Source organism: Triticum aestivum, chromosome 3B (genome assembly GCF_018294505.1).
Source record: "Triticum aestivum cultivar Chinese Spring chromosome 3B, IWGSC CS RefSeq v2.1, whole genome shotgun sequence".
Taxonomy (NCBI): Eukaryota; Viridiplantae; Streptophyta; class Magnoliopsida; order Poales; family Poaceae; genus Triticum; species Triticum aestivum.
The window spans coordinates 577,049,993-577,067,205 of record NC_057801.1 but is presented as its reverse complement, the minus strand read 5'-3'; the positions used below and the strand labels follow the sequence as shown (position 1 = coordinate 577,067,205).

The 17,213-nt window shown below is 42.7% G+C and overlaps 1 protein-coding gene across 1 annotated transcript; it reads right to left on the bottom strand.

Annotated features, from left to right (window-relative positions):
* Positions 1–13,391: 13,391 nt before the first annotated feature.
* On the bottom strand, positions 13,392–14,196 carry LOC123065778 (uncharacterized). Its single transcript, XM_044488995.1, has 2 exons — positions 14,150–14,196; positions 13,392–14,065 (listed from the first exon to the last, which is right to left on the bottom strand). Exon 2 carries the CDS (start codon positions 14,051–14,053, stop codon positions 13,721–13,723), a length of 333 nt encoding a protein of 110 aa, XP_044344930.1. The 5' UTR covers positions 14,054–14,065; positions 14,150–14,196; the 3' UTR covers positions 13,392–13,720.
* Positions 14,197–17,213: the final 3,017 nt, after the last annotated feature.

The following is a 17,213-nucleotide window of genomic DNA, read 5'->3' as shown; positions in this document are numbered from 1 at the left end:
AAATGGAACAACCATTATTCTCAGATTTAAAAGAGTAGCCATCTCGAATTAAACGAGATCCCGATACAATGTTCATGCTCAAAGCTGGCACTAAATAACAATTATTAAGGTTTAAAACTAATCCCGAAGGGAGATGCAGAGGTAGCCTGCCGACGGCGATCACATTGACCTTGGAACCATTCCCGACGCGCATCGTCACCTCGTCCTTTGCCAGTTTCCGCTTATTCCGCAGCCCCTGCTTTGAGTTACAAATGTGAGCAACTGCACCGGTATCAAATACCCAGGAGCCACTACGGGCACTAGTAAGGAACACATCAATTACATGTATATCACATATACCTTTTGTTTTGCCGGCCTTCTTATCCGCTAAGTACTTAGGGCAGTTCCGCTTCCTGTGACCGCTTCCCTTGCAATAAAAGCACTCAGTCTCGGGCTTGGGTCCATTCTTTGGCTTCTTCCCGGCAGCTTGCTTGCCGGGCGCGGCAACCTCCTTGCCGTCCTTCTTGAAGTTCTTTTTACCCTTGCCTTTCTTGAACTTAGTGGTTTTATTGACCATCAACACTTGATGTTCCTTCCTGACTTCTACCTCTGCTGATTTCAGCATAGCAAATACTTCAGGAATGGTCTTTTCCATCCCCTGCATATTGAAGTTCATCACAAAGCTCTTGTAGCTTGGTGGAAGCGACTGGAGGATTCTGTCAATGACCGCATCATCCGGGAGATTAACTCCCAGCTGAGTCAAGCGGTTATGCAACCCAGACATAGTGAGTATGTGCTCACTGACAGAACTGTTTTCCTCCATCTTACAGCTGAAGAATTTGTCGGAGACTTCATACCTCTCGACCCGGGCATGAGCTTGGAAAACCATTTTCAGCTCTTCGAACATCTCATATGCTCCATGTCTCTCAAAACGCTTTTGGAGCCCCGGCTCTAAGCTGTAAAGCATGCCGCATTGAACGAGGGAGTAGTCATCGAAACGTGCCTGCCAAGCGTTCATAACATCTTGTTCTGCAGGGAGAACGGGTGCGTCACCAAGCGGTGCTTGTAGGACATAATCTTTCTTGGCAGCTATGAGGATGATCCTCAGGTTCCGGACCCAGTCCGTATAGTTGCTGCCATCGTCTTTCAGCTTAGTTTTCTCTAGGAACGCGTTGAAGTTGAGGACTACGTTGGCCATTTGATCTACAAGACATATTGCAAATATTTTAGACTAAGTTCATGATAATTAAGTTCAACTAATCAAATTATTAGTGAACTCCCACTTAGATTAGACATCCCTCTAGTCATCTAAGTATTACATGATCCGAGTTAAACTAGACCGTGTCCGATCATCACGTGAGACGGACTAGTCAACATCGGTGAACATCTTCATGTTGATCGTATCTTCTATACGACTCATGCTCGACCTTTCGGTCTTCTGTGCTCCGAGGCCATGTCTGTACATGCTAGGCTCGTCAAGTCAACCTAAGTGTTTGCATGTGTAAATCTGTCTTACACCCGTTGTATGTGAACGTCTGAATAAAACACCCGATCATCACGTGGTGTTTTGAAACAGCGAACTGTCGCAACGGTGCACAGTTAGGGGGAACACTTCTTGAATTTATTGTGAGGGATCATCTTATTTACTACCTTCGTTCTAAGTAAACAAGATGCAAAACATGATAAACATCACATACAATCAAATAATAAACATGACATGATATGGCCAATATCACATAGCTCCTTTGATCTCCATCTTGGGGCTCCATGATCATCTTGTCACCGGCTTGACACCATGATCTCCATCATCATGATCTCCATCATCGTGTCTCCATGAAGTTGCTCGCCAACTATTACTTCTACTACTATGGCTAACGCGTTTAGCAATAAAGTAAAGTAATTTACATGGCGTTTCTCGATGACACGCAGGTCATTAAAAGAATAAAGACAACTCCTATGGCTCCTGCCGGTTGTCATACTCATCGACATGCAAGTCGTGAATCCTATTACAATAGCATGAACATCTCATACATCACATATAGATCATTCATCATTCATCACAACTTTGGCCATATCATATCACAAACCACTTGCTGCAAAAACAAGTTAGACGTCCTCTAATTGTTGTTGCAAGTTTTACGTGGCTGAATTAGGGTTCTAGCAAGAACGTCTTCTTACCTACGTTAAAGCCACAACGTGATTTGTCAACTTCTATTTACCCTTCATAAGGACCCTGTTCATCGATTCCACTCCAGCTAAAGTGGGAGAGACAGACACCCGCCAGCCACCTTATGCAACTAGTGCATGTTAGTCGGTGGAACCGGTCTCACGTAAGCGTACGTGTAAGGTTGGTCCGGGCCGCTTCATCCCACAATACCGCTGAAGCAAGAAAGGACTAGTAACGGCAAGAAAGTTGACAAATCTACGCCCACAACAAATTGTGTTCTACTCGCGCAAGAAGAACTACGCATAGACCTAGCTCATGATGCCACTGTTGGGGAACGTTGCAGAAAACAAAAATTTTCCTACTCGTTTCACCAAGATCATCTAGGAGTTCATCTAGCAACAAGTGATTATATGCATCTACGTACCTTTGTAGATCGCGAGCGGAAGCGTTCAAAAGAACGGTGATGATGTAGTCGTACTCGACGTGATCCAAATCACCGATGACCAGCGCCGAACGGACGGCACCTCCGCGTTCAACACACGTACGGAACAGCCACGTCTCCTCCTTCTTGATCCAGCAAGGGAGGGAGGAGAGGTTGAGGGAGATGGCACCAGCAGCAGCACGACGGCGTGGTGTTGATGGAGTTGCAGTACTCCGGCAGAGCTTCGCTAAGCACTATGGAGGTGGAGGAGGTGTTGGGGAGGGAGAAGGAGGCAACCAAAGGCCAAGGCGTTCAGGTATGAAGTCCCTCCTCTCCCCCACTATATATAGGAGGGCCAAGGGGGGTGGCCGGCCCTAGGAGATCCAATCTCCTAGGGGGTGCGGCGGCCAAGGGGGGTTTCCCTCCCCCCAAGGCACCTAGGAGGTGCCTTCCCCTCCTAGGACTCTTCCCCCTTCAAACCCTAGGTGCATGGGCCTATGTGGGGCTGGTTCCCTTGGCCCATTAGGCCAAGGCGCACCCCCTACAGCCCATGTGGCCCCCCGGGACAGGTGGACCCACCCGGTGGACCCCCGGGACCCTTCCGGTGGTCCCGGTACAATACCGATAACCCCGAAACTTGTCCCGATGCCCGAAACAGGACTTCCCATATATAAATCTTTACCTCCGGACCATTCCGGAACTCCTAATGACGTCCGGGATCTCATCCCGAACTCCGAACAACATTCAGGTTACTGCTATACATATCCCTACAACCCTAGCGTAACTGAACCTTAAGTGTGTAGACCCTACGGGTTCGGGAGACAAGCAGACATGACCGAGACGACTCTCCGGTCAATAACCAACAGCGGGATCTGGATACCCATGTTGGCTCCCACATGCTCCACGATGATCTCATCGGATGAACCACGATGTCGAGGATTCAATCAATCCCGTACGCTATTCCCTTTGTCTATCGATATGTTACTTGCCCGAGATTCGATCGTCGGTATCCCAATACCTCGTTCAATCTCGTTACCGGCAAGTCACTTTACTCGTACCGTAATGCATGATCCCGTGACCAGACACTTGGTCACTCTGAGCTCATTATGATGATGCATTACCGAGTGGGCCCAGTGATACCTCTCCGTCATACGGAGTGACAAATCCCAGTCTTGATCCATGTCACCCAACAGACACTTTCGGAGATACCCGTAGTCTACCTTTATAGTCACCCAGTTACGTTGTGACGTTTGGCATACCCAAAGCACTCCTACGGTATCCGGGAGTTACACGATCTCATGGTCTAAGGAAAAGATACTTGACATTGGAAAACTCTAGCAAACGAACTATACGATCTTGTGCTATGTTTAGGATTGGGTCTTGTCCATCACATCATTCTCCTAATGATGTGATCTCGTTATCAATGACATCCAGTGTCCATAGTCAGGAAACCATGACTATCTGTTGATCAACGAGCTAGTCAACTAGAGGCTCACTAGGGACATGTTGATGTCTGTTATTCACACATGTATTACGATTTCCAGATAACACAATTATAGCATGAATAAAGACAATTATCATGAACAAGGAAATATAATAATAATGCTTTTATTATTGCCTCTAGGGCATATTTACAACAATAAAAGACCTCATATAGCAGAAGATGGGCACCGGAGGGCCACCAGGGGGGCCAAGAGACAGGGGGCGCGCCCTGTAGGGGGGGGGCACCCTCCTAGCCAGGGTGTGGGCCCTCTCGGGTACTTTCTTTGCCCAATATTTCTTATTAAATCCAAAAATGACTTCCGTGGAGTTGTAGGACTTTTGGAGCTGTGCAGAATAGGTTTCCAATATTTGCTCCTTTTCCAGCCAGAATCCCCGCTGCCGGCATTCCCCCTCTTCATGGTAAACCTTGTAAAATAAGAGAGAATAGCCATAAGTATTGTGACATAACATGTAATAACAGCCCATAATGCAATAAATATTGATATAAAAGCATGATGCAAAATGGATGTATCAACTCCCCCAATCTTAGACCCCGCTTGTCCTCAAGCGGAAGCCGAAATCGAAAAATATGTCCACATGTTTAGAGATAGAGGTGTCGATAAAAATAAAATACGGACATGAGGGCATCATGATCATTCTTATAACAGCAACATATATAGAATTTGTCATATGATTTCTTATGCTCAAGTAACAATCTATTCACAATGTCAAGTATGGAACATAAACTTCATTGAAAACTAACAAACTATAATCTTAGTCATTTAAGCAATTGCAATTTATCATAACATCAGAAAGAGTCAAGAATAGAGCTTTTCAGCAAGTCCACATACTCAACTATCATATAGTCTTCTACAATTGCTAACACTCACGCAATACTTATGGTTATGGAGTTTTAATCGGACACTGAGAAAGATAGGGGCTTATAATGTTGCCTCCCAACGTATTCACCTTTAGGCGATGTCAACAATAATAGTTCATGCTAACGTACATCCAATTGGATATATATAGCATGATCTTTCTAACATGAGGTGCTTGCCAAAGGATAAAATGAAAAAGGGAAAGGTGAAGATCACCTTGACTCTTGCATAAAGTAAAAGACATAAAGTAGAAGATAGGCCCTTCGCAGAGGGAAGTAGAGGTTGTCATGCGCTTTTAGGGTTGGATACACAAAATCTTAGTGCGAAAGAACGTCACTTTATATTGCCACTTGTATATGGACCTTTATTATGCAGTCCATAGCTTTTATTGCTTCCATAACAAGCTCGTATAAAGTTTATTTTCTCCGTACTAATAAGTCATGCATATTTAGAGAGCAATTTTTATTGCTTGCACCGATGACAACTTACTTGAAGGATCTTACTCAATCCATAGGTAGATATGGTGGACTCTCATGGCAAAACTGGGTTTAAGGATATTTGGAAGCACAAGTAGTATCTCTACTTGGTGCTAGGAATTTTTGGCTAGCATGAGGGGGAATGGCAAGCTCAACATGTTTGAATGATCCATGACAATATACTTTAACTGAGATGTGAGAAAACATAAACCATTACGCTTTCTTCCTTGTCCAACATCAACTCTTTAGCATGTCATACTTTAATGAGTGCTCACAATCATAAAAGACGTCCAAGATAGTATATTTATATGTGAAAACCTCTCTTTCCTTATTACTTCCTATTAATTGCAACAATGACCAAAACTACGTTTATCAATTCTCAACAACTTTTAAGCCTCATACTTTCTATGTGAAGTCATTACTATCCACAAGATCGATATGAACTCTTTTATTCTTTTTATTCTTTCTATTTTTTCTCAAGATCATAGCAAGATAGCAAAGCCCTTTGACTCAACACTAATCTTTATTATAGATAACTCACGGACTCGATTACATAGAGATCACAAAGCAAAACTCAAAACTAATTCATACCAAGACTTCAGTCTACTAGATCAAGATATTACTAAAAGGATCGAACTAAGTAAAACGATAAAGATTGGAGTGTGATGGTGATACGATACCGGGGCACCTCCCCCGAGCTTGGAAGTTGCCAAGGGGAGTGCCCATACCCGTGTGATTATGTCTCCTTCTTCAAAGTTGGTGTTGTGATCTTTTTGGCGATGATGCCTCTCAGAATACGATTCTCCTCCTCGAGCTTATTCACTTGTTGCTTGAGGTTCATATTTTCCTTGCGGATCTTGCCCGTGACGGCTAAATCTCCTTTTACCCAAGGATGCTGCATAGCTTCTGGAGAACAAGTGACACTCTTTTTCATATTTTCATAAGAAAGAAATTTAACATTAGAAGGGATGACCGAGTTTGGAATAGCTGAGCTCTGTAGTTCCCCCATCATGAATCCTGCTTGGAAGCGAGAGGTGACTTCTTGATCCTCCTCCATGGCATCTATCCTTTTTAAGTTGGCTTCCATCTCATCCTCCGTTGATGGCCCAAGGTGATAAGCATCGCTGTTTGCTCCTGGATCTGGCGTCGGATGGGACACACGACTCTCCCCGACTAACTCTTGAGAAGACATCTTGTTCTAAATCTGCAACAGGAACAACTCGAAACCAAAACAAAGGATTTTTGCGTGATACAGTGGTCAAAACTTTCGGGAGATTATATAATGAATTTTTACTGACCAAAATACGTAACGTGCAAAAAACGGAGTCCGGGAGGCACACACGGTGTCCACGAGATAGGGGGCGTGCCCTGTAGGGGGGGGGGGCGCCCTCCACCCTCGTGGATGCCTCGTGTCCTTCCCGGATTACTTCTTTCTTCCATAAATTTCTAAATATTCCAAAATGGAGGAAAATTGCCATTAGAATTGTTTTGGAGTCGGTTTACTTACCGTACCACATACCTATTCCTTTTCGGAGTCTGAAACGTTCTGGAAAGTGTCCCTTATGTATTCCTCCGGGGTTACGGTTTCAATAATATTAGTTTCAACATTAATAGGATTACCTGAGATATAATGTTTGATTCTTTGACAGTTCACAACCCTCGGACTTGTGCCTTTGAAGTTGTTGATTTTTATGGCACCAGAATAATAGACCTCCTCGACAATGTAAGGACCTTCCCATTTAGAGAGATGTTTTCCTGCAAAAAATCTTAAACGAGAGTTGAATAGTAACACATAATCACCTACGTTAACTTCTCTCTTTTGTATCCTTTTGTCATGCCATCTTTTAACTTTTTCTTTAAATAGCTTGACATTTTCATATGCTTGGGTTCTCCATTCATCAAGTGAGCTAATGTCAAATAACCTCTTCTCACTGGCAAGTTTAAAATCATAGTTGAGCTCTTTAATGGCCCAATATGCCTTATGTCCCAGTTCAAGAGGTAAGTGACATGCTTTTCCATAAACCATCTTATACGGAGACATACCCATAGGATTTTTATATGTAGTTCTATAGGCCCACAATGCATCATCAAGTTTCTTGGACCAATTCTTTCTAGACCTATTAACAATCTTTTGCAAAATTAATTTGAGCTCTCTATTACTTAACTCTACTTGACCACTAGACTGTGGGTGATAAGGAGATGCAATTCTATGATTAACGTCATACTTAGCAAGCATTTTACGGAAAGCACCATGAATAAAATGTGAACCACCATCAGTCATAAGATATCTAGGGACTCCAAACCTCGGAAAAATAACTTCTTTAAGCATCTTAATAGAGGTTTTATGATCGGCACTACTAGTTGGAATAGCTTCTACCCACTTAGTAACGTAATCAACAGCAACTAAAATATGTGTATATCCATTAGAGGCAGGAAAAGGTCCCATATAATCAAATCCCCAAAGATCAAATGGTTCAATAACAAGAGAGTAATTCATAGGCATTTCTTGACGTCTACTAATATTACCAATTCTTTGACATTCATCACAAGACAAGACAAACTTACGAGCATCCTTGAAGAGAGTAGGCCAATAAAAACCGTATTGCAATACCTTATGTGCAGTTCTATCTCCAGCGTGGTGTCCTCCATATGATTCGGAGTGACACTTGCGTAGGATCTATTCCTGTTCATGCTCAGGTACACAACGTCTAATAACACCATCTACTCCTTCTTTATATAGGTGCGGGTCATCCCAGAAGTAATGTCTTAAATCATAAAATAACTTTTTCTTTTGCTGGTATGTGAAACTAGGTGGTATAAATTTAGCAACAATGTAATTAGCATAATCAACATACCATGGAGCAGTACGAGAAGCATTAATGACTGCTAATTGTTCATCACGAAAGCTATCATCAATAGGTAGTGGGTCATCAAGAACATTCTCTAGCCTAGATAAGGTGTCTGCAATGGGGTTCTCAGCTCCCTTTCTATCAATAATATGCAAATCAAATTCTTGAAGCAAGAGAACCAATCTAATAAGTCTAGGTTTAGCATCTTTATTTTCCATAAGATATTTAATAGCAGCATGATCAGTGTGAATAGTAACTTTAGAATCAACAATGCAAGGTCTGAACTTATCACAAGCAAATACAACTGCTAAGAATTCTTTTTCGGTAGTAGCATAATTTCTCTGGGCAGTATCAAGAGTCTTACTAGCATATTGAATACCATTTAATTTCTTATCAACTCTCTGCCCTAGAACAACACCTACAACATAATCACTAGCATCACACATAATTTCAAAGGGTAAATTCCAATCAGGTGGCTGAACAACAGGTGCAGTGATCAAAGCTTTCTTAAGTATTTCAAATGCTTCTACACAATCATCATAAAAAACAAAAGGAATATCTTTTTGCAATAAATTAGTCAGAGGCCTGGAGATTTTAGAAAAGTCCTTAATGAACCTCCTATAAAAATTGGCATGACCAAGGAAACTTTTTATACCTTTAATGTCCTTGGGACATGGCATCTTTTCAATAGCATCAACTTTAGCTTTATCAACTTCAATACCTCTTTCAGAAATTTTATGCCCCAAGACAATGCCTTCATTAACCATAAAGTGACACTTTTCCCAATTTAGGACAAGACTAGTGTCTTCACATCTCTGCAAAACTCGATCAAGGTTGCTCAAGCAATCATCAAAAGAGGATCCATAGACGGAGAAGTCATCCATGAACACCTCACAAATCGTTTCACAAAAGTCGAAGAATATAGCCATCATGCATCTTTGAAAGGTAGCAGGTGCATTACATAAACCAAAAGGCATACGTCTATAAGAAAATGTACCGAAAGGGCAAGTAAAAGTAGTCTTTGATTGATCTTCTGCTGACACAGGTATTTGAGAGAAACCAGAATAACCATCTAGAAAGCAGAAATGTGTATGTTTGGATAGTCTTTCTAGCATTTGATCAATAAAAGGTAAAGGGCAATGATCTTTATTAGTAGCTTTATTTAACTTACAAAAATCAATTACCATCCTATAAACTGTAATAATTCATTGCGGAATCAATTCATCTTTATCATTAGGAACAACAGTAATACCTCCCTTTTTCGAGACACAATGGACAGGGCTTACCCATTCACTATCAGCAACGGGATAAATTATACCAGCCTCAAGGAGCTTTAATATCTCCTTTCTTACCACTTCTTACATCTTAGGGTTTAATCGTCTTTGAGGATCCCTAACCGTCTTGGTGTCTTTCTCCATTTTTATTTTGTGCTGGCATAGAGTAGGACTAATGCCCTTAAGATCATCCAGAGTATATCCAATAGCAGCATGGTGCTTCTTTAGAGTTTTCATTAATCTTTCCTCTTCCTGCTCTGAAAGGTTAGCACTAATAATAACATGATATATCTTCTTTTCATCAAGATAAGCATATTTAAGATTATCAGGTAATGGTTTGAGCTCAAATAATAGATCACCCTTGGGTGGAGGAGGATCCCCTAGGATTTCAACAGGTAAGTTGTTTTTCAAGATAGGCACCTGCTGAAGGAATACTTCTTCTATTTCCCTTCTTTCATTCATAAACATATCATTTTCATGGTCTAGCAAATATTGCTCTAGCGGATCAGTAGGGGGCACGGCAATAGAAGCAAGACCAATTATTTCATCTTTACTAGGTAATTCTTTATCACGGGGTTGTCAATGAAATTTAGCAAAATTAAACTCATGAGTCATATCATCCAAGCCAATCGTAACAATATCCTTTTCACAATCAATCCTAGCATTAACAGTATTCAAGAAGGGTCTACCAAATATAATGGGACAAAAGTCATCTTGTGGGGAACCCAGAACAAGGAAATCAGCAGGGTATTTAACTTTCCCACACAAGACTTCAACATCTCTAACAATCCCAACTGATGAAATACTATCTCTATTGGCAAGCTTAATTGTAACATCTATTTCTTCTAACTCAGCAGGTACAATATCATGCATGATTTCATTATATAAGCAAAAAGGTATTGCACTAGCACTAGCACCCATATCAGATAAGCCATGATAACAATGATCTCCTATTTTAACAGAAATAACAGGCATGCCTACAACAGGTCTATGTATTTTAGCATCTGGTTTAACAATATTAGCAGTTTCACCACAGAAGTAAATAACATGCCCATCTATATTATCATCGAAGAGATCTTTAACCATAGAAATATTAGGTTCAACTTTAATTTGCTCAGGAGGTGTATATGTTCTAGTATTACTCTTACGAACAACAGTTGAAGCTTTAGCATGATCCTTTATTCGAACAGGAAAAGGTGGTTTCTCAACATAAGTAGTAGGAACAATAGGATCATTATAAATGATAGTCTTTTCTTCAACTGTAATAGGTGCAACTACTTTTACTTCAATGCGGGGATTATATTTAAACCACTTCTCCTTAGGGAGATCAACGTGAGCAGCAAAAGATTCACAGAAAGAAGCTACTATCACAGAGTCAAGTCCATATTTAGTGCTAAATCCACGAAAATCATTGGTATCCATAAAAGATTTAACACAATCAAACTTAGGTGTTATACCTGACTCCTTACCATCGTCGGAGCCCCAATCTACAGAGTTGCGTTTAATTCTTTCCAGTAAGTCCCACTTGAATTCAGTAGTCTTCAGCATATAAGAACCAACACAGGAAGTATCGAGCATGGTGCGATCATTGAGAGAAAGCCGAGCATAAATTTTTTGAATAATCCTTTCTCTTGAGAGCTCATAATTGGGGCACGAATATAACATTGACTTAAGCCTCCCCCAAGCTTGAGCGATGCTTTCTCCTTCGCGAGGCCAGAAATTGTAATTACGATCACGGTGAACAAGATGCATAGGATAGAACTTCTCGTGAAATTCCAACTTCAATCATTTATAGTTCCAAGATCCCGTATCATCATATAGCCTATACCATGTCAATGCATCTCCCTTCAAAGATAAAGGGAAAGCCTTCCTCTTGACAACATCATCGGGAATACCTGCAAGCTTAAATAATCCACAAACTTCATCCATAAAAATAAGGTGTAAATTGGGATGCAATGTTTCATCTCCTGCAAAGGGATTAGCTAGCAGTTTCTCTATCATACCTGAAGGAATTTCAAAGTAAACATTTTCAGTAGGTTCAGTAGGTTGAGGAGCAACTCTTTGCTCTACTGGTCGGGATGAAGATACCCCGAACAAGCACCTCAAATGATTAGTTTCCATAGTAACAAGTGATAGAAAATTTCAGCACACTATATAAATGTTTCCTTACCAAGTTCCACTCATCAAAGGCGCTTCACTCCCCGGCAACGACACTAGAAAAGAGTCTTGATGACCCGCAAGTATAAGGGGTCTATTATAGTCCTTTCGATAAGTAAGAGTGTCGAACTCAACGGGGAGCAGAAGAAAATGACAAGCGGTTTTCAGTAAGGTATTCTCTGCAAGCACTGAAATTGTAGGTAATAGATAGTTTTGTGATAAGATAATTTGTAAAGTAACAAGCAATGAAAGTAAATAAGGTGCAGCAAGGTGGCCCAATCCTTTTTGTATCAAAGGACAAGCCTGGACAATTTCTTATAATGAGAAAAGCGCTCCCGAAGACACTTGAGAATTATCGTCAAGCTAGTTTCATCACTCATATGATTCACGTTTGGTACTTTGATAATTTGATATGTGGGTGGACCGGTGCTTGGGTACTGCCCTTACTTGGACAAGCATCCCACTTATGATTAACCCCTATTGCAAGCATCTGCAACTACATAAGAAGTATTAAGGTAAACCTAACCACAACATGAAACATATGGATCCAGCAACCAATCATCTACTTATTACTTCCCAATGCCTTCCTATAGGCCCAAATAATGGTGAAGTGTCATGTAGTCGACGTTCACATGACACCATTAGAGGAGAGACAACATACATCTCATCAAAATATCGAACGAATACCAAATTCACATGACTACTAATAGCAAGGCTTCACCCATGTCCTCAGGAACAAACGTAACTACTCACAAAGCATATTCATGTTCATAATAAAAGGAGTATTAATATGCATTAAGGATCTGAACATATAATCTTCCACCAAGTAAACCAATTAGCATCAACTATAAGGAGTAATCAACACTGCTAGCAACCCACAGGTACCAATTTGTGATTTTAATACAAGATTGGATACAAGAGATGAACTAGGATTTGGAGAGGCGATGGTGCTGGTGAAGATGTTGATGGAGATTGACCCCCTTCCGATGAGAGTATCGTTGGTGATGATGATGGTGATGATTTCCTCCTCCCGGAGGAAAGTTTCCCCGGCAAATTTCCAGGGTAAAAGACCTCATATAGCAGAAGATGGGCACCAGGGGGCCCAAGAGACAGGGGCGCGCCCTGTAGGAGGCGCCCCCCACCCTCCTGGCCAAGGTGTGGGCCCCCTCGGGTGGAGTTGCGGGACTTTTGGAGCTGTGGAGAATAGGTTTCCAATATTTGCTCCTTTTCCAGCCAGAATCCCCGCTGCCGGCATTCCCCTCTTTTTATGGTAAACCAATAGCAAGTACTATGACATAACATGTAATAACTGCCCATAATGCAATAAATATTGATATAAAAGCATGATGCAAAATGGACGTATCAGGCGCCTACTGGGCGGAGAGGACGGCAAGGCGCCGCGCGGAGCTGGCGGACCGGCATCGGCGGAAGGCGTTGGCGATATCGCAGTGCGATACAGTTGAAGCGGGTGGGAGGTCGATCTTCACGTCAGACGATGAATGTTGGGACGACATATTGATCGATACATCGGACAACACCACCAAGGATGAGGATGATGATGAGGACTTGGAGTAGTTCTAGCTGCACCGTAGTTTATCTAGTTGCACCGTAGTTTAATTTTATGTAGTTGCACCGTAGTTCTGTTTTATCTATCTATGTTATGAACTTGTTTATCTATCTATGCTATGAACTATGTAAAATATCTTTGTATCGTTTTTATATCTATGTGAAATTTATTTTGTGTCTAAAATGCAACAAATGTGACATGCGCCGGTTGCTCGCGCACGCTGCAGGAGCTGCGCGCGCTGTATTTTACCACAGCTACTGAAGTCAGCGCTGCCCGCCACACCAAACCTCGTGATGGACGTGCCGCAAATCAGTTTTTACCGCCGCACGTTGGGCGGCTGTTGGAGATGTTCTAAGCCTAGCTGCGGATGTACTGAAGAAGATAATAACCCTTGTGTTCGCCCTAAACAGAGAAGTTCTATTTATTCGGCAACAACCAACTAAACCTTATTTTAGGAGAAGAAAAATCGCCTAGTTGTACTTCGAGTTGTTGAGCGTCTCTCCTTTCTGAGAGTCATCTTCCACACGCCATGCGTTGATGACCTGGTGGACAATCGGTCCTGCGTTCTCCGTGAGGCAGTTCTGCCCGCCATCCTCCACGCGCCATGCGCTGATGACCTGGGGGGCAATCGGTCCGCCGTTCTCCGTGAGGCGGCTCTGCCTGCCATCCTCCACGCGCCATGCGCTGATGACCTGGGGCTGGGGGACAATCGGTCTGCCGTTCTCTGTGAGGCGGTGCTGCCCGTCATCCTCCACCCGCCATGCACTGATGACCTGGTGAACAATCCGCCCATCACCGTCCATCGCGCGGTGGTTCTGAAAGAAACACAAGCGCGATTAAAAAGCTAAGAGAAGAAGAAAACGAAACACGATCGGTAAAAATGGATAAAGAGCATGTACCTGAACGTTGGAGGACTGCGGCGCGGCTTGAGCAGATCGGGCGGCAGGACCGCCCAAGGACCGCTTCGGCAAGGAGTAGAGAGCCAGAAAAGATTTAGGGTTTGATCGTAGTGCGACCGCACGGCGTGCGGATGGGTCTCTTTTATAGGCCCTTGCGTAAGTGAGGCTCTATGGGCCTCGGTTGCTGAAAGGCCCCAATAATGGGGAAATTGAGTAGTCTTTTGCGGCAAAGGCTATATCTCGCTATGTTTTTTCTACGGTCTCGAATAAAGCATTTTGGGCCCCACTACGGTACTGGGCCGGCCCTTTCTCATCTGTTTTTTTCTTTTACTGTTTCAGACAGGGAAGACGCATAAGAGGATACGTGGTCTTGAAATTTTGAGAAAAATGGCATCTTCACGCTCCGATCAGTATATCGTATGCTAGTGGATACAAAGAGAAGGAGATAGGAATGGTTGGAAAACAATGAACGGAGATCAAATTATGAAGAAGAAGCAAGGGAGTGGTCCTCGCTATGGTCTGTTGGGGTACCCGGAAAAATCAAGATTTTTTTGTGGAGACTTGCTAGATGTTCTATCCCCACAGAGGACATCCGTCTTAGCAGAAGCATGGCTGACAATGAGGATTGCCAACTATGTGGTGCACAAGATTCATGGCGGCACTCTCTGATGGAGTGGTCAGCATCAAGGTGTGTGTGGGCTCTAGCTGATGGGGATATTGTTGATCACATGGATACCACTAGGGAGCCGAACACCAAGAGCTCGATTTTCTTTATGATTGAGAGTTTATCCCACAAAAAACTCACATAGCTGTTTGTCACACTTTGGGCAATCTGGACGGCAAGACGGAAGGCGATTCATGAAGGTAACCTGCAGAGTCCACATGCAACTCATTCTTTCATAATCAGTTTCATAGTCGAGCTGGAGTCTTTACAAAACACAGAGAGATCACAAGGTGAGAGGGTGCGAGCGACCATAGCCGGGAGCACTTCTCCCCATAACCGGAGACCTCCAGGTGAAGGCTTTGTTAAGATCATTGTTGTTGGCAGATTCTCGGGGAACGGAGAACGAGGGGCAGCAGCAGCGGTTTGCAGAAACAATAATGGTACCTTTTTGGGCTCATCAGCAATGGTCTTTGAAGGTATTAACGACGCAACTACACTTGAGTCCGTGGCTCGGAGGGAAGCTCTTTCATTAGCCCTCGATCTTATGGAGGACAGAATTGTTGTCGCTTGTGATTCAAAATCGGTGGTAGCAGATATTAGCAAAGGCACATTGTGTTACAATCGAGGGAGTTCTCCACATGTCATATCAAATTCGAAGGTCGGGCTTCCAACTGGGAAGCGCATTGCTTAGCAAAATTTTCGAGTTCATTAGATGTTGGACGACATGTGTGACTAAGTTATCCCCATGATCCCCTAATTATTCATGTAAACCTTAACATTATTCAATAAAGTGTGGTTTACTGCTAAAAAAGATAGGGGAGATCGCTCGTGATGGTTGATGTACTTGTTTCTTTTGGGGATTTTTTCTCTCTTTCCTTTTCTTTTTAATATTTTTACGAGAAAAACTACCGATGTATTCATCAACTGTCATGGTAGTACAAAGAGCACCAGAACTAAAAATTGCATTCGACAAGTCCGTAGACCATCTAGCGACGACTACAAGCATTAGAGCGAGCCGAAGGCCCGTCGCCGTCACCGTCTCTCCATCATCGGATCTGGGCAAACCTTGTTGTAGTAGACAGTCGGAAAGTCATCGTGCTAAGACCCTAAAGCACCAGCGTAGTAGAACAACAACAGTCGTCGATGAAGAGAAGCATAGGTCGGAAGGGTCTAACCTGTGAACATGGGAAAATAGACGAACGAAGACCGGATCCACCGACGACAAATGCTGACCAAATCTCGTGAAATGCACCAGAGACAAACCTCCACACGCCCTCCGACGACGCTAGAAGCACCACCGAGACAGGGGAGGGGATCTCATTCCATCTTCAGAAAGCCACCGGCGCCCCACCTTCCTTTGTAGGACACAAACCTACCAAAACTCAAAACAATTACCTAGATATGGAGCCCTCCAATCGGCAAGGACCAGGATCCACCGCGCCTCCATGGCCCTAAGCCCAAAGAAGATGAGGCAGGCTGGCTGCGGGAGGCAGTGGAAACCCTAGCATTGGGTGCCTTGCATGCGCCAGGCATACTGAGTTCTAGATGGTGCTGATGTTGGAGAAGCTTCTCGTAATCAGTGTTTTGTCAAGCGGTAATAGTTCTTGATGTTTTGCTGTATTATCCTTTTTATATATTTTTTAACACAGTACTGACATGAACGCTCATACATATACACATACACTCACCTCTATGAATGAACACATGCACACCTTCGATTGATTGAGCCGACATATCATCTTAAATTAATAAAGTCGTCACATGCGCCTTTGTAGTCAACTAGAACATCTCCTCACCGAACAAACATCGCCGAGCTTGAAATAAATCCAAGAAAATGCGAGCACTAGTGTCTAGTCTGGGACTTGAATCTTAGTGGACTGGTCTCACCACAAAGAACCTAACTATCTGAGCTAGGCTCAGTTCGAATAAAGGTTGGGTGTGTTTTCGTTGTTTTTGTATCTCTTTGACATGACATTATGAGTCAATAAAAGCATAATTTATGGAGAGAGAAAATTTAGTTATCTAATTCTTTTTGTGAGGTGTTGACGTATAAATGCATAGCCCACCTTTTCTTACCAGTTTGAACTTTTGAGTGAACTGACTGATGCGTGCTATTCACATGATATCAGAGTCAAGAGGTCTTGAGTTCAAGAACAGACTACCTTATCAGTTTGAACTTTTGGATGAACTGACAGTACAAACATCAAACTGAACTGAAGGTGAGAGATGTTTAGGAGGTACAATGGTGTTTAACCCCTCAAAGTAGAAAGTTTAGAGAGATACGCACTAGTAGAAAAAGGGTCAAATGTGAGACACATTAGTCCCGGTTTGTAACAGAACCGGCACTAATGTGTCCATTAGTGCCGGTTCCAACGGCTAGCCGGGAGGAGCTCTTTAGTA

Bases quoted from the DNA above. Each gene is read 5' to 3' on its own strand.
- LOC123065778 (XM_044488995.1), bottom strand. From the start codon at position 14,053: ATGGACGGTGATGGGCGGATTGTTCACCAGGTCATCAGTGCATGGCGG.